Source organism: Meleagris gallopavo, chromosome 6, assembly GCF_905368555.1.
Source record: "Meleagris gallopavo chromosome 6, MGAL_WU_HG_1.1, whole genome shotgun sequence".
Taxonomy (NCBI): domain Eukaryota; kingdom Metazoa; phylum Chordata; class Aves; order Galliformes; family Phasianidae; genus Meleagris; species Meleagris gallopavo.
The window spans coordinates 2,061,908-2,079,120 of NC_139409.1; the positions used below are offsets into that span (position 1 = coordinate 2,061,908).

A 17,213-nucleotide genomic window follows, 5' to 3' on the forward strand; every position below is an offset into this window, starting at 1 on the left:
GGCACGGTGATGGCTGGCTGCAAAGTGAAGCCAGTGAGATTCAAATGAGAATTAACTCACAAGATTTTAATAGGCTGGTTGTTGATCTGGTAGGAGAAACTTCCAAGGAAAGCAGGCAATCTGGGAGGTTTCAGATCAAGCCCAGCTGCATCCCTACAAGAAATGTAGCTCAAACAGCACATCAAAATTGCTGGGGAGATTCTCTGGCTGAAGACCTGCAGCATGGGTTTCTGCAGTGAGACCAGTGTTTGCAGTGGTTTTGGTCTCAGCAGCTGAGCTAAGGCTGCTTCAAAGATCTCACTGGGTTTCTTAAGTTCAGTGACAAAACTATATGACCTGTGCCTCTCCCATACCTTGAGAAAATGGGAATCAGCTGCTACAAGGGTCAGTATGGGCAAAAGTCAAAGTCAGGTCACTCTGTTGGTAGTACAGAGGAAATTTATTTCAAAACTATGGTGAAAACTGAGAAGGTCTGCAGAATTTGGCCTGAGTTCAGATCCCCAGTACTCTGTGATGGGAGACAGATTACACATTGCACATTCACTGTGATTGACTTCTTCCCCCTTCTTCAAGGCACCTTCTGGTTGTGTGCATCAGGAAAAAAGGGAGAAAAATGCTTCTGTGCAACCCCAAACAAGCATATGCTTAAAGAAACAAGTGTTGCAACACTTAAGAGGTTTGTACCATATGCTATCAAGCCATATGTGTTCTGTAACATCTAGCACTCCCATTTTCTCATCTGAGTTTCATCGGTTGATTCACTGCCACCTCAGGAAGGATTTTGCTAGAGAGCATTATGAGGACAGGAGACAAATACCAACCACACATTGGAAAGGACAGCAGTTTTCCTCTTATGTACTTACGGGAAAATATTATTGATTCACACTTCTGTGTAAGCGAAATCAGAATCTCCAGCTGCAAGCTGGCAGCCTGAGCTTAGCAGCCTCTGCATAGCAAAACCTCCACGTTTTGCCACAGCTCAGGCCACGTTGTTGGGTGATCTCCCTACTGCAGGCTCTGAAAATATCTATAGGAGGTGGGCTGAATTATTCCCTTTGGTCTGTGCTGCATCATGCATCATCAGGATGGAGCTGAACAGAAAGGAAGTGCTTGCAGCTCACTTGGACAAAACTTTGTCAAACCCTCAATTTCCCACTCCTCCAGCTGACAGGAGTGTATTGTGGGTTGCAAGATGGCCTTTCCTCTGGTGCTTCCAGCAGAGCGAGCAGGAGGAATCTGACAATGAGCAGTTTTGGCCCCACATGTTGTAGAAAGATCCATTTGCTCATGCTGGGTAGGGAGCAGTGATTTGCCTGTCCACAAATCCACTACAGGATGGTGATGGCTGGGGTTAAAGTCTGACAAACTTCACGCTCACAAAAAGAGGCTGACAAAGCAAAGCAGAAAGAGAAGAGTTTTCAAAAGACTTTCATCTGAGAAACAAGGCAGCACTATTCAAAAAATGACTAGCTCTCTATTTGCTTGTAATCCCCAAGGCTAGCTCTCTGCTGGCAGGCTGCATGCTAATGCCTTATTAGCTTGCATTTGGTGCTCTCATCCTGCTGCAAGAGAAAAGGACAGAGACGTAAGAGTTTTCAGCGCTTTCAAAAGTCCCTACTCTACTGTAATAAAGCTGCCTGCTTCCACCAGCACTTCTTTCTAATGAGAACAACTCCTGCCTGATGGATGGCTGCAGAGAAATTGGGGAATTCAGAACCCAGATGGCCAGTTTCATATGGAATGAGTTATTACAGGGAGCTGCATTTAAGGTAAGTCTTACTGATTGGAGGAGCACTCCACAAAGTTTTCTTTTCCAGTGGAAAGTCTACTGAGTTTCAGAAACCTCCTCTGCCATTATGTTCAAGCAAAGAAAGAAGCTGGGATGGTCAATAGAGAGCCTACAAAGTGCATTTGCAGATATTCTCAGGCTAGGCTAACCAATTCCTCAGCACTAAAGTGCTACAGACAGCCTTAGGCAGACCAGTGTCAGTGTGCTGATAACAACAGAACTTGGTTTGCTGCTGGCAGAGCTTTGGAAGGGGGCTTGCATAACTGTTGTAAGGCAAATTCCTTCATATGCTGATAAAGGCAGCAGTGTAAAGGATATCGAGCCCTCTCTTAAATGAAACTAGGGAGGCTTTGTCCAAAACCACACTGCAGAATTGCAGCTCTCTACATGCACCAAACTCTGGCATGTGTAGCCTGGGAGCCACCTGCTTGCTAACTTCTACAGCCTGAATTTGCCAACATGCAAAATCTTCAGTCTTTCTGTATTCCATCTCCATCTCTCCTTCTCTCCTGCAAAAGCTGAAGACATGACATGCAAAACTACAGTGCATTTCAATCCATGGGCACAACTCCTGGCCTCTCTCCTTTCTTTGCAGTTCAGAGGGCTCTGATTATCTTGCTTAACTCTTCTCTTGTTTCTGCTGCCGAATGGCCTGCAGAAAGATATCCTTCACTTGGTCCATTGTGTCTTGGTACAGCTTAAAGTCCTCCTCTTTCTTTCTCACAGTAGTTTCCAAAGCAGCCTTCAGAGCTTCATTCTCATCCAGCTGGATCACAAGCCTATGAGGAAACAAAAGGAAATTTTCATGTGAGCTTTGGAGCTTCAAAACAAATTAGAACAGTGCTTCAGCTCCAGGGAAGAATTGACTGAAACTCACGCTCTCTGGTAATTTTTTAACAGGCATGAGAAAGAGCAGACCTATAAACACTTGCTCCTTTTCTCTCAGAGACAGAAAAAGATATTAAAAGTCAAAGATTCTACTCAGATGTTTTGTTAAAGATTATAATTTTCTTTTTCACCAATAAGCTTGCAATCAATAGCTAAGAAAAGAAAAAAATAAAGGTGTCTCTCTTGAAGTGCTTCATGTTGCTTTACATTTCTGTGTATCTGTGTCATTTTCAGGTAGTTGGTATAAGAATGATACAGGAAAACTCCATCCAGAGGATCTGTGATTTGTACAGTTTGCTGGTTTTCCTTCTGAGGAGCTGGTCCAGGTAATATCACTGCTAGGAGGACAGCAATGAATCTGAGCTATTACTGAATAGTAATACTGAATGGCAGTAATGCAGCATAGAGGAAGGGAAACCATACCTTGTGCTGAGCTCCTCTATCTGTGATTCCATAGGCAGCTTGGACAGCTGGGCTGCAGAGAGCTCCTTCCTATCACTCATGTTCAAGGACAGCCTTGACTGACCAGCAGAATGACCTGGAAATTTCATCACAAAATGCAGTGTTAGTAAAACAAGCAACACAAGCAATCTTTTTCACCTTGTGAGACTTCAACTAAATCTCAGAAAACAGTGAATAAACACAGTTGTATGTATATCCAGGAAGACAGTGTAAATATATAGGACACAGTTTTATTTTAACCTCCTTCCAACAAAATTAAAGCATGATGAATATGCATTTTGGGGCTAAATGTGTGTTAAGTAATATGTGTGTTTACCTATCTAGACAGGAAAAATAATCCAAAATATTCAAGTGCCCAAAACAATAGGTGATAGTGTGGAAGCAACCAAAAAGTATGATTTTAATGTATACCACTGTATTTCATTTAAGCTAATGACAGCTGTTGCTTACTGAATGCCAGTGATGTGGCACTTACTAAGACAGCTTTTTGAAAGTAATTTTTGATCCTCAGCATAAACATAATCCAGATTAAACTCAGTAAAGTAGTTAAACATGCATTTCAAATTAAGATTGTAAATTGAAAATGCTTTCCAAAATAAAGTCCTCTCAGAACATGGAGTGTTGTTCCTGTGATTTTAAATGGACCCAAAATCTTATTTCAGGATTATATAGGAAGGGTTATGTGAAGATATACCTCAAATTTACCACTGGGAGTGGAGAATCATATCTGGGAGTGACCAAGGAATCCCTACAACAGGAGGCTCAGAGAAGACAAGCAAGGACAGTGTGCTCACAAAGCTCAGAAAATAACATAGCAAGCAACTATAACTACTGGAAGAGAAGCTGGACTAATCTCAACACCAAAGGGTGTCCATCATTGTAGATAAACAGCTGTGTCAGTTGAGTAAATGTAAATGGCTTTCCCTAAAATAATCCACAGAATGTACTGCCTTTCTGAGCCAGCCAGAGCAATAAGGGGGAAGTGCATATGTGGCTCAGTCCAAAACAATATAAAAACCAACCAAACTGACCCTTGAAGAGAAGAACAGGCTTCAGGAGGCTTCAAGCCATTTGTTCTTCTTGGTAGCTGAGGACACTCAGCATCATGATGCTTTGACTAGTAATGTGAACCATATTTGATTCAACTGCATCTTGCAATTGCTACACTGTGCTTGTGTTATGATTTCAGTATATTGTTGTATCACTTTTCTACATTAAAATCCCTTGTAATGCAAATACCTTCTAATAAGCAAATTTAGTATTAAAACATTGAATCTTTCTCATATGGAATATCTAAAAGAATGTGGTCAGGGAACACTCTGAGTACAAAATGTATGAGGAGAAATGGTTTAGAACTTGATGTTGTGTTTCACAGCACTGAGGAAAAGCTGCTTTTAATCTCCTCTGGGATTATTCTTTGCTAATTAGAAATTTGGATAAGACAGAAAAAAACCCTAAACCATCATTGATTTTAAAACATAACTGAGTTGTTTCTAACTACTCAGCATCCCTTGAAATGAAGAGACTAGGAACGTTAGATTAGTAATTAGATCAGCTCACTCCAATTTTGCATTTTCAAAAAGAAAATATTATGTTAATTAGCGGGTTCTCTAGTCTCTATTTTATGCTCAAGTTTTCATTCCTTATTTCCTCAATTATCTGGCATAAAAGAATTTATATAACCTACATACTTTGCTGAAGAGCTATATTACAGTCTTGTAGACTTGTTTCTTGTATAAACTCCAGAGAATTTTGGCACACCACAAAGGGCAGAGCTCTCTTCAAACAGCTGTGGTGAAAAACTGTTACCTCCTCATCTCATGGACTTACAGAAGATTTCTTCTTACCAATTTTACTGCCAATCTTTTTCTACATTTGCTTTTAGTCCTTTAGCAGACATGGCTAATGAACGAAATATATAGTAAGAAGAGGTCTGTCAAGCTGGTAAGAACAGCCTGCCTCCTTCAGCTCTGAAATGCCAGCCTCTCAGAGGTGAGTTACCAAACTATACAACAGTACTTGGCCAAAATGGCTCTGAACCTGAAGAGTTTATCACTATATCAATTTGAGTTTGCAAGGGAAAATCCAAGTTTGCCACATGCAGGATAGCAGAATGCTTTACACAATCAGGCTGTATAAAAGTTTAAGCTCTAAATATCAGTTTCTCCTCTAGAAGACAGCACCAAGATGCCACTATAAATTTAAGGCAATAGGTCAGAAGAGAAAGCCTGGCATTGATGGCTTATTCCCAAACTCACCTGCCTACTGCCTATCTCAACACACATTCTGATTTCTTCCTCAGAAAAAACTGTCTGAGAGCTCCAACACCTCTTACATTCAATTCCTGCTGGGAATCACAAGTGGTACCCTATGGTACTACTTTTGTGAGGCCCTGCAACACTCTTCTATCAGAATGAATGTCCTGTATCCCACAGCCAAAGGCTGCAGCAGTTGGCTTCCAAGCCCTGTTTTATCTGACATGGTGCTGGTCACTGAACTGCACCTTTCTGTTTTCTGGAGGGAGTCTCTCTATTGGGATCTAAGCTTTTCTGCATCACTTAATACAGAGTCAGTTAATACAGTTAAAACAGCTCTGAAAGTCAGTGGTAGCAGAAAAAGACATGAAAATAAGCCAGTGTTGGCTGGGGCTCTTGTTAAGGGCACAACAGTTCTGCTTACCTTGCCTAACCCACATCAAAGGAGAAACAAGACATCAGGTGGAAAGGGAGGTCACTGTTCATAAAGGTCATGGTGCTCAATGCAGATCAGCTGTAGGAAGCTGATCAGGTGGGATTAGTACACAAAATAGTGCTGGATGCAGTCACTGTAGAGAACCACACTATGCATCTGCTGAGCTCTATGGCCAAAGATCACATGTTCCAGTGTGGGGCAGGCCAAGAGCACGTATCAACACTGTAGAGAAACCTGTGATCTCTCTAGTAACTGCAACTCAGTCTGATCCATCAGCCATCTCAGTATTCATCAAATTGAAATTCCTATTACTGCTGTTGGTCTGTGGGCATTTAAACCCTTTTTACTTTATGAAAATACATATAAAAATGGAAATTTCTGGAAAAGTTTCCTTTAGAATATGTGTCGTTTTATTGGTTTAGACACTTTACAGAATCAGAGTCCTCAAGCAATAAAAGAATCTGATCAGGGAAATAAAAATTTAACATCCGCCATGAATTCTCCTCCTTTAACTATGCTAGTAAGGCTTTCATATTTATAGCTGAAGATTAACATGTTCATGGGATAATAAATTACACCGGATCTAATTACTACATCACCAGCAATAGTTTTTCATAGATGCTGACAGGCCTTAAATTGGGATGCGTCCTTTAATTCTGCTCTTAACCTTCAGATGAATCTCCCAGGCAGAAGTACAAAGGGAACAGAGCAGTGGTCATGATGGGGACACAGTTCTTTCAGTAGACCACCAACCCTATGAAAACAAGATACTGCGAAAGTCCTGGTCTCACTTAAATCTATGGCAGAGTCCTTTTGAGCAAAGAGTGGCGAGGATTTCATCTTTGGTATCACTCCACTGTTGGTCCAAACCCCTGGGTGTAAGGTCAAGCATTTATGTAGGTTTGAGAGATGAGAGTCCAAATGTTGCTGCTGTCTGTTAACCACTGAGGTGAGATGGGGGACAAAGCTGTAGGTAAAAGCTCCACCTCACCTGTTTTGTTTTTCAGAGGAGGTTTCTGTGTACTTGTGAGCCTCCCTGGATCCATTTGTAGTTTTTCAAGCTGCTGCTCCAAAATGACACATCGCCGCCGCTCTTCCTGAAGTCTCTTCTCAGCTTCCAAGACTTTATCACTGCCTTCTTCTATCCTGATATACAAAAAAAGAAAAGAAAAAAAAAAGGGTGGTTCAAAGCTTAGTTATCCTGTGATTATAAAGAGTCAGCCAGTCTTAGCACTGAATCCTACTTCATGTTGCATAGCTCCCAACAGAGGGAATGAGAGTTTTCCATGCATCCAAACTCAGAAATTCCAATGCGGTTCTTCCAGATGACATCCTTTCAATTTGAAAAGCAGAATTAACTAATGAGTATAATTATAAATAACAGGTTCATTAATAGAGGCTGCCTAGATCCCTCAACACCAGCCACTTGTGTGAATTTCCTACTCAGATGAGCAACCAAACTGCAGAGAGCTTTTATTGCAGGGATAAAAAACTGCATTTTTTTAAACATTGAGAAGGAAATTTGGAAGGAAAACAGTTTATAAAAACAATGCCTAGCATTTAACTGTTCTGTGTCAGTTATCTGCAAGTACAAAAAGAAGCTGGATGTTACTTTTAATAAACTTGGTCATTAGACACCGCTGTGGAAGGAAAAAAGTGGAAGAGAAGGCAATGCCTCACCCTGCAACACAATAAGGAAGAGCAAACTACCTCTCTGTTCACCTCCCATAACATCTTGGAAAATTAACTAAATGTGCACACACAGATGCAGTCAGTGGTGCTTCTCCTGGGGGCAGAGTCTGACATCAACTGATGAAGAGGAATTTAAAGCTAAATTTAAAGAGAGAATCCTGAATGGACTCAATGTATTGGATGGTGCAGAGTAAGACACTCCCTTGACCCCATGGGTGATAGTGGATTATTCCTTGAATCAAAAGATGTGATTAGCCTTATTTCCCTCCCAACTAACATAACCAAAAAAAACATTACAACTATAATAAAGTTATATCACTGCATTTAAAAATCTAACTACAGGCAAGGCTCTGACCTCGTGAATTACCATGCTGGTGACCAGCTGTGTGAAGTTGTATTTCTCCTCGGTGGTTCTGAATGGATTAAACTATTGTTTGACCAGGTGTTCCCATAGCATCCACATACAACAAACAGTGGAGAAAAATGACAAGACTAGTTGGGTTTTATGAAATTTTCCACCAATATGAGCAGCAAACTGAAATCTTGCTCTAGCTTTTCCCCTTCCCAAAGTAGGGCCCAACCCTACAGCCTGCTAACAACACAGGGTGTTCTGACAGTATATTCTGCTCTGCAGTAAACAGCTGTGCAATACAGTCTTAAATTCTAAAGCCTGCTGTAGAAAAATCCTACTTGTGTAACCATTCCCAGTGCTCTCCTCTTGGCTTAAGCACTGTATACATCCCTTGAGTTTGTTGACCTATACTCCAACAGAGGAAGGGGAGAGGAGGAATGCCTCCCTTTTTTACGTATATTCATGTTGAAATATAACTGGATATGATATTATCCTGAGGTCTTCCAAGAATTATTGCATACAATCTCACAAAATTTACTTTACCTGCAGGAGCCTGTGATAAATGTGTTATAACTGTGGAGCTGCTGAATCATCAGTCTATGGTACATTTTACTTATAACTGCATTTCATTGCCTCTGCATTCTTCATTATCCCATATCCACAATGGCCCCAATTCAGCAATCACTCACACCTCCACCCTTATCTAATTGCATAGCTCTATTAAAGTCACTGGGCTTACAGACATGAACAAAATGATCCCAGTGCATATTTCTAGGACTTATTCCTTAAAAGCACAGGAGATGATATACTTTTTATAACTGTGGTAAAGGTGTTTTTTTTTTGACTGTGATAAATTGTACAGAACAAAAATTAGATAAGTGAGAAATGATAACTAGTGCAAAATAAAGCAAGCAAGCAAGTGGTTCCTATCATTTTTAAAAACACAGAGAAAAAAATATCTTCTTACAAGCTGGAATAGAGATTTGGGAATGAGATATTATACAGTCTCTGACTGGGAAAAAGTCAGTGGCTGGATGGTTTCTAAAGAGCAAAGACTGCTTTGCTTGCCCTCTGAAAGCATAGCTTGATTTTAACCTTGTCTCAAATTGAACTGAATAATGACAACAAAAACATCACCTCTATGCTTCAGTTAAACCAGAAGAAATTCATTAAAAAGGTGAAACTTAAAAGAATGTGAAATGCTTCTCAAGCAGAAGTTGGGTTGTAATTACAGTATTTCTTACTGATGAATAATACTGCTGCCTCAGTAACGCCACACAAACACAAATACACCAACTCCAGTTTTACCTAAGTGTAGCAGGCTTGAAGATGACTCCAATTTTTCTGCACTTTAAGGAATAAATAAATAATAATAAAAAAGAATCATCAACTAGGCAGTGAAACTGAGCAGAAGAATTTGAAAAGCCACTATTTAAGGAATGTATCACGCTGGCAGAACGTAGCATAGCAGACAGCATGGCACAAACTCTCACGTGTTTCAGCCACTCCTTAAGCTCAGCATCCCATAAAGGATACAGGCAGAATCAGTTGCTACCTTTTCTGCAGCACAGCGACCAGTTCCAGGAGCCTGTCTCTCTCCACTTCTGCAGCCTGGCACAGGGCCTTGTGCTCTGTGATCTGCATTTGCAGCACTTTGAAATCCAGGCTGTCAATGCCAGCAAACCTAAAAGCAGCAGAAGCATAAAAGTGTCTGTTTCCCATTTCACGAATGAAAGAGATGACAGCATTTGAAAAAACACATCAAAATACACTTGTCTGAAGAGCCAGCCAAGATGCACTGCTAGGCTCACTACCTCCCCCCAACATCAATCCCCATACTGCAATATATGGAATATGTGGAAACAAAGCCACTCTTCTGCAGCAGTGCTCTCCCTTCCCATCACCCTTGAAAACAAACTTCCCCTGCCATCAGTTCACAGACTCTCCTCCAGCTGCTGCTGCCAAAGTAAGAGAAGCCTACGTGAGGATTCTCCAAAGTGCTACATTAGGCTATTAAATGGCTTGCTATTGATTTTCTCTAACTGAAAGGCTTCAGGCAGCATTAGTAAAATGGCCTTTCTTGTTCCTAATATGCGATGAAATGAAGGGGCACTTTTTCCACGTATTTCTTTGTTATGTACTTCATTTCTCTTCTTACCTCTCCACACAGAAGTATTCAGGAATATCTCCTTTAGAGCCAAAAGCAGGAGAAACCTTGGTGGTTGGGGATGAAAAATGGAAAAAAAATGGGGTATAAAACTAGCAACTGATTAAAAAAGCAAGACAGCAAGAGACACTACAGCCTTTGTCAAAACCCTCTAACAGTGTCAGACAGATGGTAAAAGAAGCTGCCATTACTAAAACAAGGCAGCTAAAGGCTGCCAGCAGCTTGTGGAGTACAACAGGTTCTCTTTCTTGTTTCAGAGAAGTTGATACACATACCTTCCAGGTGTGATGTTGCTACTGAGAAGGGAAGGTTTGGTAGCTGCTGATTCTATAAGCATATGACCCATCTTGGACACCGTGCTGAAAGGAAGAAAGCTTTGTTAAACACTGACCTCTACAGAGGGCAGTCCTCCAAGAACTCCTCTGATTTTCCAATGTCTGTGTTTAGTGCTGCCTCGCAGGGGAGAGCCTCCTAGAGCCTCCAAAGGGAATATCACACAGGCTTTGCACACACCATAATTCAGCTTGCTGTCTAACCCCACAACACACTGCAAAAATGTTCAATGTACAAAAAATGAAGCTCAGTTTTTCATCTCTGTGCTTCCAGAGGTACTTTGCTGGCACCCCATGCCAACATTTTGTACCACAACATTGTAGCATGTGGGTGTCAAGAGTAGCCACAGAGCAACTGGTGAGCAGAACCATCAAAACCAACCTACCCCTGTTCCACAACAAGGTTCAGAACTAATTCTTGAGTTCAGCCATCTGAAGGCAATTCCCTATAGATGTAGCCCGTGTTTTCTGGTCTTTAAGCTGCAGCTAACAGAGGATAAAGCCTTAATATAGCACAACAGCTATCTAGGCTGTGACTGGTTAACCCATCCCAAAACCAAGTGAAGGTTGGTAACGACAGACATGGCCCAGTCTTAAACTGCAGATTTTTATTTTAACGTCTCCAAGGGGCTTTAGATCCTATTTATAGCATTTTTCATTTCATCTTTCTTGATAGGAAAAGATGATTCACTAAAGTAAAATGGAATAGATGTTTCATCAGCTTATTAAAGTTAATGGAATGAGTGAGCCCTGCTGACCGCATTATTAACAGCTCTTGCAGATTCAGACTCCTTTGCTGCCTACCTGACATCAGCCATTGTCTGGCCAGCACCGTGTTAGCTACATGCACAAGCAATTATTTATGCATTGCACTCAGGAGCTCCTACAAAGCCTGTACCCAGCCCAGCTTTCATGTTCACCCTCCTGCTTACTATCAGCAGACATTTGAAGTAACTGGCAAAGAAAAAAATAAGTGGATAGAACACAGATTTGCCCCATGAGAGCACTGCATCTGTGAAGTTACAAGTCAGAGAATAAAGCCAATTGGGAGTGCAGAACCCTGGAGATGCTACCACTCTGCAAGAGAAACTTTCAATTAAGGACAGTGTTCTAACTCTCATTTCAGAACACTCTGAAGAGTCTTTTTTAAATTTTGTGGTAATGTTCTACTTAGACACAGCTGGAGACAGCTGGCAATTTTCAAGCCAGTCCTGGTGTCTAAAGTAATGTGGTAGTCTAGCTAAGGTTTCAAAAGAGAAATTAGTTGGAACTTTAACATGGTAAAAAGTTTACTCCTTCTGAGAATACCCACTTCAACTCCTCCTTAGCAACAAACCCAGCCTTTTAACAGGAAAGAATACAGCTTGCTCTGGTGTTGTGGTACCTTCACAGAGCCAGGCTGAGCCACAGCCTCATTAGCATGAACAAAAATCAGACTTACAGTTGTATTAAGATGAGCATAACTTACATGGACATCAGTAAGGCTTTTAAAAGGATGCTTGTTAAGAATAATGAATGTGGTGTGTTTTCAACATATCTGCGAGGAAACACTACTCAAAGCATCTTTATTGATTTAAGCAATGCACTGGTGATTTACTGTTTACCTAAAATGGAGTTGTGTATTAATTTGCCACCCTATTTTCAGAATGCTGCTCATTAGAAGCCCTGTTTCCCCTAAGAGAGAAGAATCACAGGCACTTAAGCTAACCACATAAACATTATCTGAGCTGGAGAAAGAGAATTAGCTGCACTACCATCATGCCAAATGTAGTAATGTCTGCAAGTCTGTGTATCCTTTTCTGTTCCAGGACAAATGTCCAAGAGACAATGTGATTACAGATTCCCATATATCGTAAACAGCCTGCCACAACCACTGGCAGACAGCACTAGTGGCCTGATAAAGTTGTCTGGGAAAACCATGCTTCTGAATAACTACAGCAATTTTAAAGAGTGACATTAGGGTCTTCTTACCGAGCAGATGCACTCCTTCCAACCTGATCACTGGCTGATGTCAGGGGCTTAAGCCCAGAAAAACGTAGATCTTCTGAGTGTGCACAGGGTGGTGTAACAACAGCTCCTGAATTGTCCCCTTGATGGGCAGATTTCTTCTGTTAATGTTGGAGCAGGTTACAAAACCAATTACACAGTTCAAAGAAAAAGAGCTGCATCAGTCTGATCAGCAAATCATGATTATTGCTAGAAGCATGCCAGAACTTTTAATATACAGGACCTGCTCAGAAATGTTTATTTACTTTCTAATCATCGCAGAACACAAAGCAAATGTCAGAAAGAAGTACAGTTTCATGTAAATCATAGGGTATACATGTCACTAGAGAAAACCTACAGTGCAGCACCACCACTGCCAGTATGGTTGGTTCGTGTCCCTATCACAAGATTTATCTTGGATTTAACACTCTAGCCCCCATTTCCAAGGTATCTGACAGATTCATAACCTCACCATAAACCTACAAGGGTTTTATATCTATGGAAACTGGATATCTACTCTTAACAAAACTAGACCACAGAAGAAGCCTTTGATATGTTAGTGAACTTCCTGTCAATTTCTATGCCTGTGTTCTAGCAATAGTACCATCTTGTTGAAGACATTTTAACATACTAGCCCATTAGCAGCCAACCTTTCCGATTTTGGGCATGATGGCAAACTGCTGATGTTGGCCTCACCTACATTTGCCTGCCTGCATCCTTCAGCAGCCAAGGACGGGCAATACTGAGAAATCCCTGCTCTGGCCCCATCCCTGCTGTCAGATGTACCACATCCTGGATGTGGAGCCACATGCTGATGGCATTAATATCCCTATGTTTTCTGCCGTTTAAACAAGTTGTGTTCAAACAAGAAAGAAAATTAGAGTTACAAGAGAATTCTTGCACCATCATTCCAACTGAAGTGACTGCCAGTAGGGCAGGTACCATCATGGTTAACATCAGAGAAGAAAGTGGAAAAGCAGATCTGAAATGATTACAAGTGTGCTTTTCTAGTTCTGACTGACCACATTTCTTCTGACTACCTGAAGTGCAAGTTGCCCAATCTCCTCTTCCAGCTCTTTAACCTTTGCTTCTCGTTCAGCCACCATCTGCCTGAGCTGCTCTATAAGGCAGTTTTGTTTCTGAGCCTCATTGTTCAAGTGCTGTCCTAGCAACTGCTGGGATTCTTTGTTCTTCTCGTCCTGCTGGCTCAGGTGCTTTAAGATTTCCTGCATTTGTTTCTGCTGGCTCTGATAAAATAGAAATAATGAGTGAAATATACATTTCTGTACACAATGATTAGAAGAAGACTCTGTGCATGGTTTAGATTCATCCAAGAAAAATATACACATTTATGAGTGCTAGGGCAAGCCACTGCCCTATCAAACTCATTCTCTGGTGTAAGCAAATTGATGTCACTATCTACTCCGAGAATTTCATCCATTATGTTTTAAGTGTGAGGTTACCTTGTCTTTTCTCAGCAGATAACCATTAAAAGAATTGCACAGCACATCTGCTTGCAATGTCCAGATGTGTTCTGCTGGATAAGGACAGTCTGTCCTCATTGGTCATATCAAGGCTTTAGCAACAGGATGGTTCAAATTAGAAAGATCCAAGCAACTGAGATAAATAACTCTGCAAGAGCATGACAGTGGGCATATATTTCAGCACCACTCCATCTTGAGTCCTCCTCTTTCAGTATTCCTAATTTTGAAGGTACCATATCCTCTTAGCTTCAGCTACTGCAACCAGATGTGCCTACAGTCTACTACTCATGATTCAGGACAGGTTCATGTGTTTTGCGTTGTGTAACACAGCAAATTAAAGTGCAAGACTGCAGGCAATCTCAGAGAAAAAAAAAAAAAGTAAAAACAAGTCTGAGATCAAAATAGAAAATACAGTCCAGCTTTTTGAGTCAGACATGAAGCCCTTCCTCTAACTACTCAACTCCCCTATTTCCATAATTCTGCAAAATGTTTCTAAACGACGCTTACAGCTTAGAACCATTCGATTCCAGCTGTCACTCCTGGTGCTGTTCTGCAGCCTTCACATAACCTGACCTAAAATGTAGAAGGGCTTTTGCTAACTGTGAAACCTCTGGCCATCACAGTGTGATCCATCAGTTTCCGTATACCCTAAGGTTGTGTCACTGTGTCTTTAAATGACTTCACATTTCATCATTTATAGAAAGAGGGCTGACTGCAAGGGCAATACCAGTAAGGCATCTATGAGCTCATCATCGTGTTTTCCTTTCTCCAGCAGGGTTATGATCTGTCCCTTCAAGGTTTTCACTTCGCTGCACAGCACTTTGTTCCTGGCTTTTGTTGCATCGAGGTTTTTTTTCACTTCCTCATGATTTTTTTTGAGAGCATCATGTTCCACAGTGAGTTTCTGCAGTGATGCAAACACATTAGAAGAAATGACAGTTATAGCCTGTCACCAAGCCCTGCATACTTTGGTGAGCAAAAAGAGTCACACGTTGACTGGAAGAATTGAAAGAAAAAAGGCATTGACATATCATACTCTTCCTAAATATGTAGAAATTATAAATAGTACTGCTCACTCTCTGTTTGCCACCATCAAAAAAAGACCAGTCTGATCAGAAATACAAGTAGACAAGGTTGATTCAGTATGTCAAGAAGCACACAATAATTTTGTGTTACAGTGTAATTCTGTATGCTCCTGCTCTTTTATTTGCCTCATTATCTTCCGTGGGGAAACTTTCTTATTTCCAGATACAGGCTGGTGATGTCACAGTGCCTACTAGAAGCAGTGCCTGCCATATGCTGTCTGCTGAGCCATGCCCTCACCTGGTTGGAACTGGTCAGAGAGCACTCTAATAGCCTTGTAGTTATGGACAAGTACAAGGAATTTGGGGGAGTGAAGCCTGAAATACAAAGGCAGAGTGAAACCATGCAGATTACAGTTATCAAGGGAAACCCTCCCTGTGCTGCCTGCCCATGGTTATAAACCTTTTTCATTCTCACAGCTGAGAATGAAAGGTGTGTATTACCCCACTGCTCATTCTACTGCACAGTTAAATTGTGGTGGCAACTAATTAAGCACTGCAGTGGTGTCAGATGGCTTTTGGAGAAGTGAATGCAGGAAAAGAGCTTAGGGAAATGTACTTTGCTAGCCTGTACATGTACAGCTGACACCTCACACTGCATCCCCCGAGTTTCTTGTGGACACAGAACTTTGTATCCTTCCCATTTTAGGGTTTACAACACATGCTATTAGCTGTAGCCCCTCTCAATCCATAAACACTGGATGCCTTTTTATCTTTGTAGCAACTAAACACAATAGATGGAGGGTAAGAGCCATTTTCAAAATGCCTCTTGAAATGAGTTTGGTGTAATTCTCAGCTTTATTCTATTCAAATGTAGGAGTCCATCACCATAAAGATACATGAGGTATGAAGGGCATGCTTGTATTTAACACTTCATAAAGAATGCACACCTGGTCATAAGGAGAGAGAGATCCTAGAAAGGTTGGATGCAGATGCAGCAGGGATTCTTCCTACATGTGACTACAGTGCAAAGTCTGTGTCAGCTGCACTGCATCCCTGTTCCTCCCTCCTACTGCCTAATGTCATATACCAGGCCGAGTTGTCAAGTGGCCACATCTCAGGCCAAGTAGATGCATCTGACACGTGAATCATGAAGTGGGGAGGGGCAGAGGGAAGACCTAATCATGTACTGAATGTTTTGCCTGGCCAAACAAGAGTTCAATGCAGAAAACAAGCATGGGAGTCTTTTGCACAGTCTATGAAGCACGACAGAACTTCCTCAAGCAGATCAGGCGGGCTTCCAAAATGGTATCCAGGTAGGATATGTAACACATACCCTGAAGGTAAGGCAGGATATTACACTAAATATCCCAGGAAGACTCAGATCAGCTCATAGGATTTTACCTCCAAGGCTTCTTTCCTTTCTTTTTCCAAACTGCGAATTTTCAGCAAGTTCTTCTCTTGGGCTGACAGCTTCCTCAGGTCAGTAAGAGCCAGCAGCTCCTCATCCGTTTCACTCAGTAATGTTCTGCTCTTGTTTTGACCCAACTGATTCTCCAGCTCTCTAACCTAGGGGACAATACAGAGGCCAAGCATCAAAAAGCACATAAATAAAGGGAGCTCAGACCGCAGCATCTTATCATTTACTTCTTGCCATTGTCATGGCTAAAAGACAGAGCAGTGAGTGTTTGAAAACAAAAAAAAACACCCACATTTGTTAGCTGCTAACAAACATGTGGTTGCCCAGGGCATCTGTGAAGGGAGGAGATATGACACAAGGTACCTAGCCTTGTTTGAGGTGTTCTGGGATGCTGGAGACACATAGGGCGCAGGATCTATAGGACATCCATACTCCTCTGGAACAATGACCAAAGGGATACCCTGTGGCATCCCAGCTGGCATTAGATATCTGTGTGGGCAGCTGAACTCAAAACTGCTGCATCTCAGCTATTCACTGCAGGTTTATTTTATTGCCAGGAGGAAGAAGTGGGCACTACTACTACAGTAGTACATCTATTCTGCTCTTTTTTGGAGGTGTCTTCTGAGATAAGATGCACCCTGTTGATCTATTGACTGTAATTACTGACAAAAAAGGGGCCTGTGGAGTCTGCTCAGACACAAATTTCTGCAGTAGAGTACAGTGCAATATGTACAGACTTCAGATGAATCTCAGCCAGGGGGTCTAATGAAAGGAAAATGTAATTTGCCTCTGGGAATACAGAGATTAACAATTTCAGTCAATAAGAGTGCAAAAATCACAGTTCATTGACATATAATTCAATATCAGAAAAACAGGAAGACTGTGTTTCAAATTACATGAGAGAAGTTTTATGTAAGACACCGACAAA

General features: G+C 41.4%; 1 protein-coding gene across 6 annotated transcripts in view; it reads right to left on the reverse strand.

Moving 5' to 3' along the window:
- The window catches only part of CCDC13 (coiled-coil domain containing 13), a 32,114-nt gene that overhangs the window by 413 nt on the left and 14,488 nt on the right, over positions 1 to 17,213 (reverse strand). For 3 of the 6 annotated variants that reach the window (XM_085226852.1, XM_010712259.4, XM_085226851.1), the window contains exons 8-16: positions 16,270 to 16,434; positions 14,571 to 14,747; positions 13,400 to 13,606; positions 12,345 to 12,481; positions 10,317 to 10,400; positions 9,430 to 9,558; positions 6,822 to 6,976; positions 3,101 to 3,215; positions 421 to 2,568 (exon numbers count right to left, since the gene is read on the reverse strand). In XM_085226852.1, coding sequence (XP_085082978.1) covers positions 2,409 to 2,568; positions 3,101 to 3,215; positions 6,822 to 6,976; positions 9,430 to 9,558; positions 10,317 to 10,400; positions 12,345 to 12,481; positions 13,400 to 13,606; positions 14,571 to 14,747; positions 16,270 to 16,434 — 1,329 coding nt within the window. In that variant the 3' untranslated portion in view covers positions 421 to 2,408. Of the gene's footprint in view, positions 1 to 420; positions 2,569 to 3,100; positions 3,216 to 6,821; positions 6,977 to 9,429; positions 9,559 to 10,032; positions 10,089 to 10,316; positions 10,401 to 12,344; positions 12,482 to 13,399; positions 13,607 to 14,570; positions 14,748 to 16,269; positions 16,435 to 17,213 lie in introns of those variants that run through there. The other 3 variants (XR_014884072.1, XM_085226853.1, XM_085226854.1) reach the window with 3 other exon arrangements.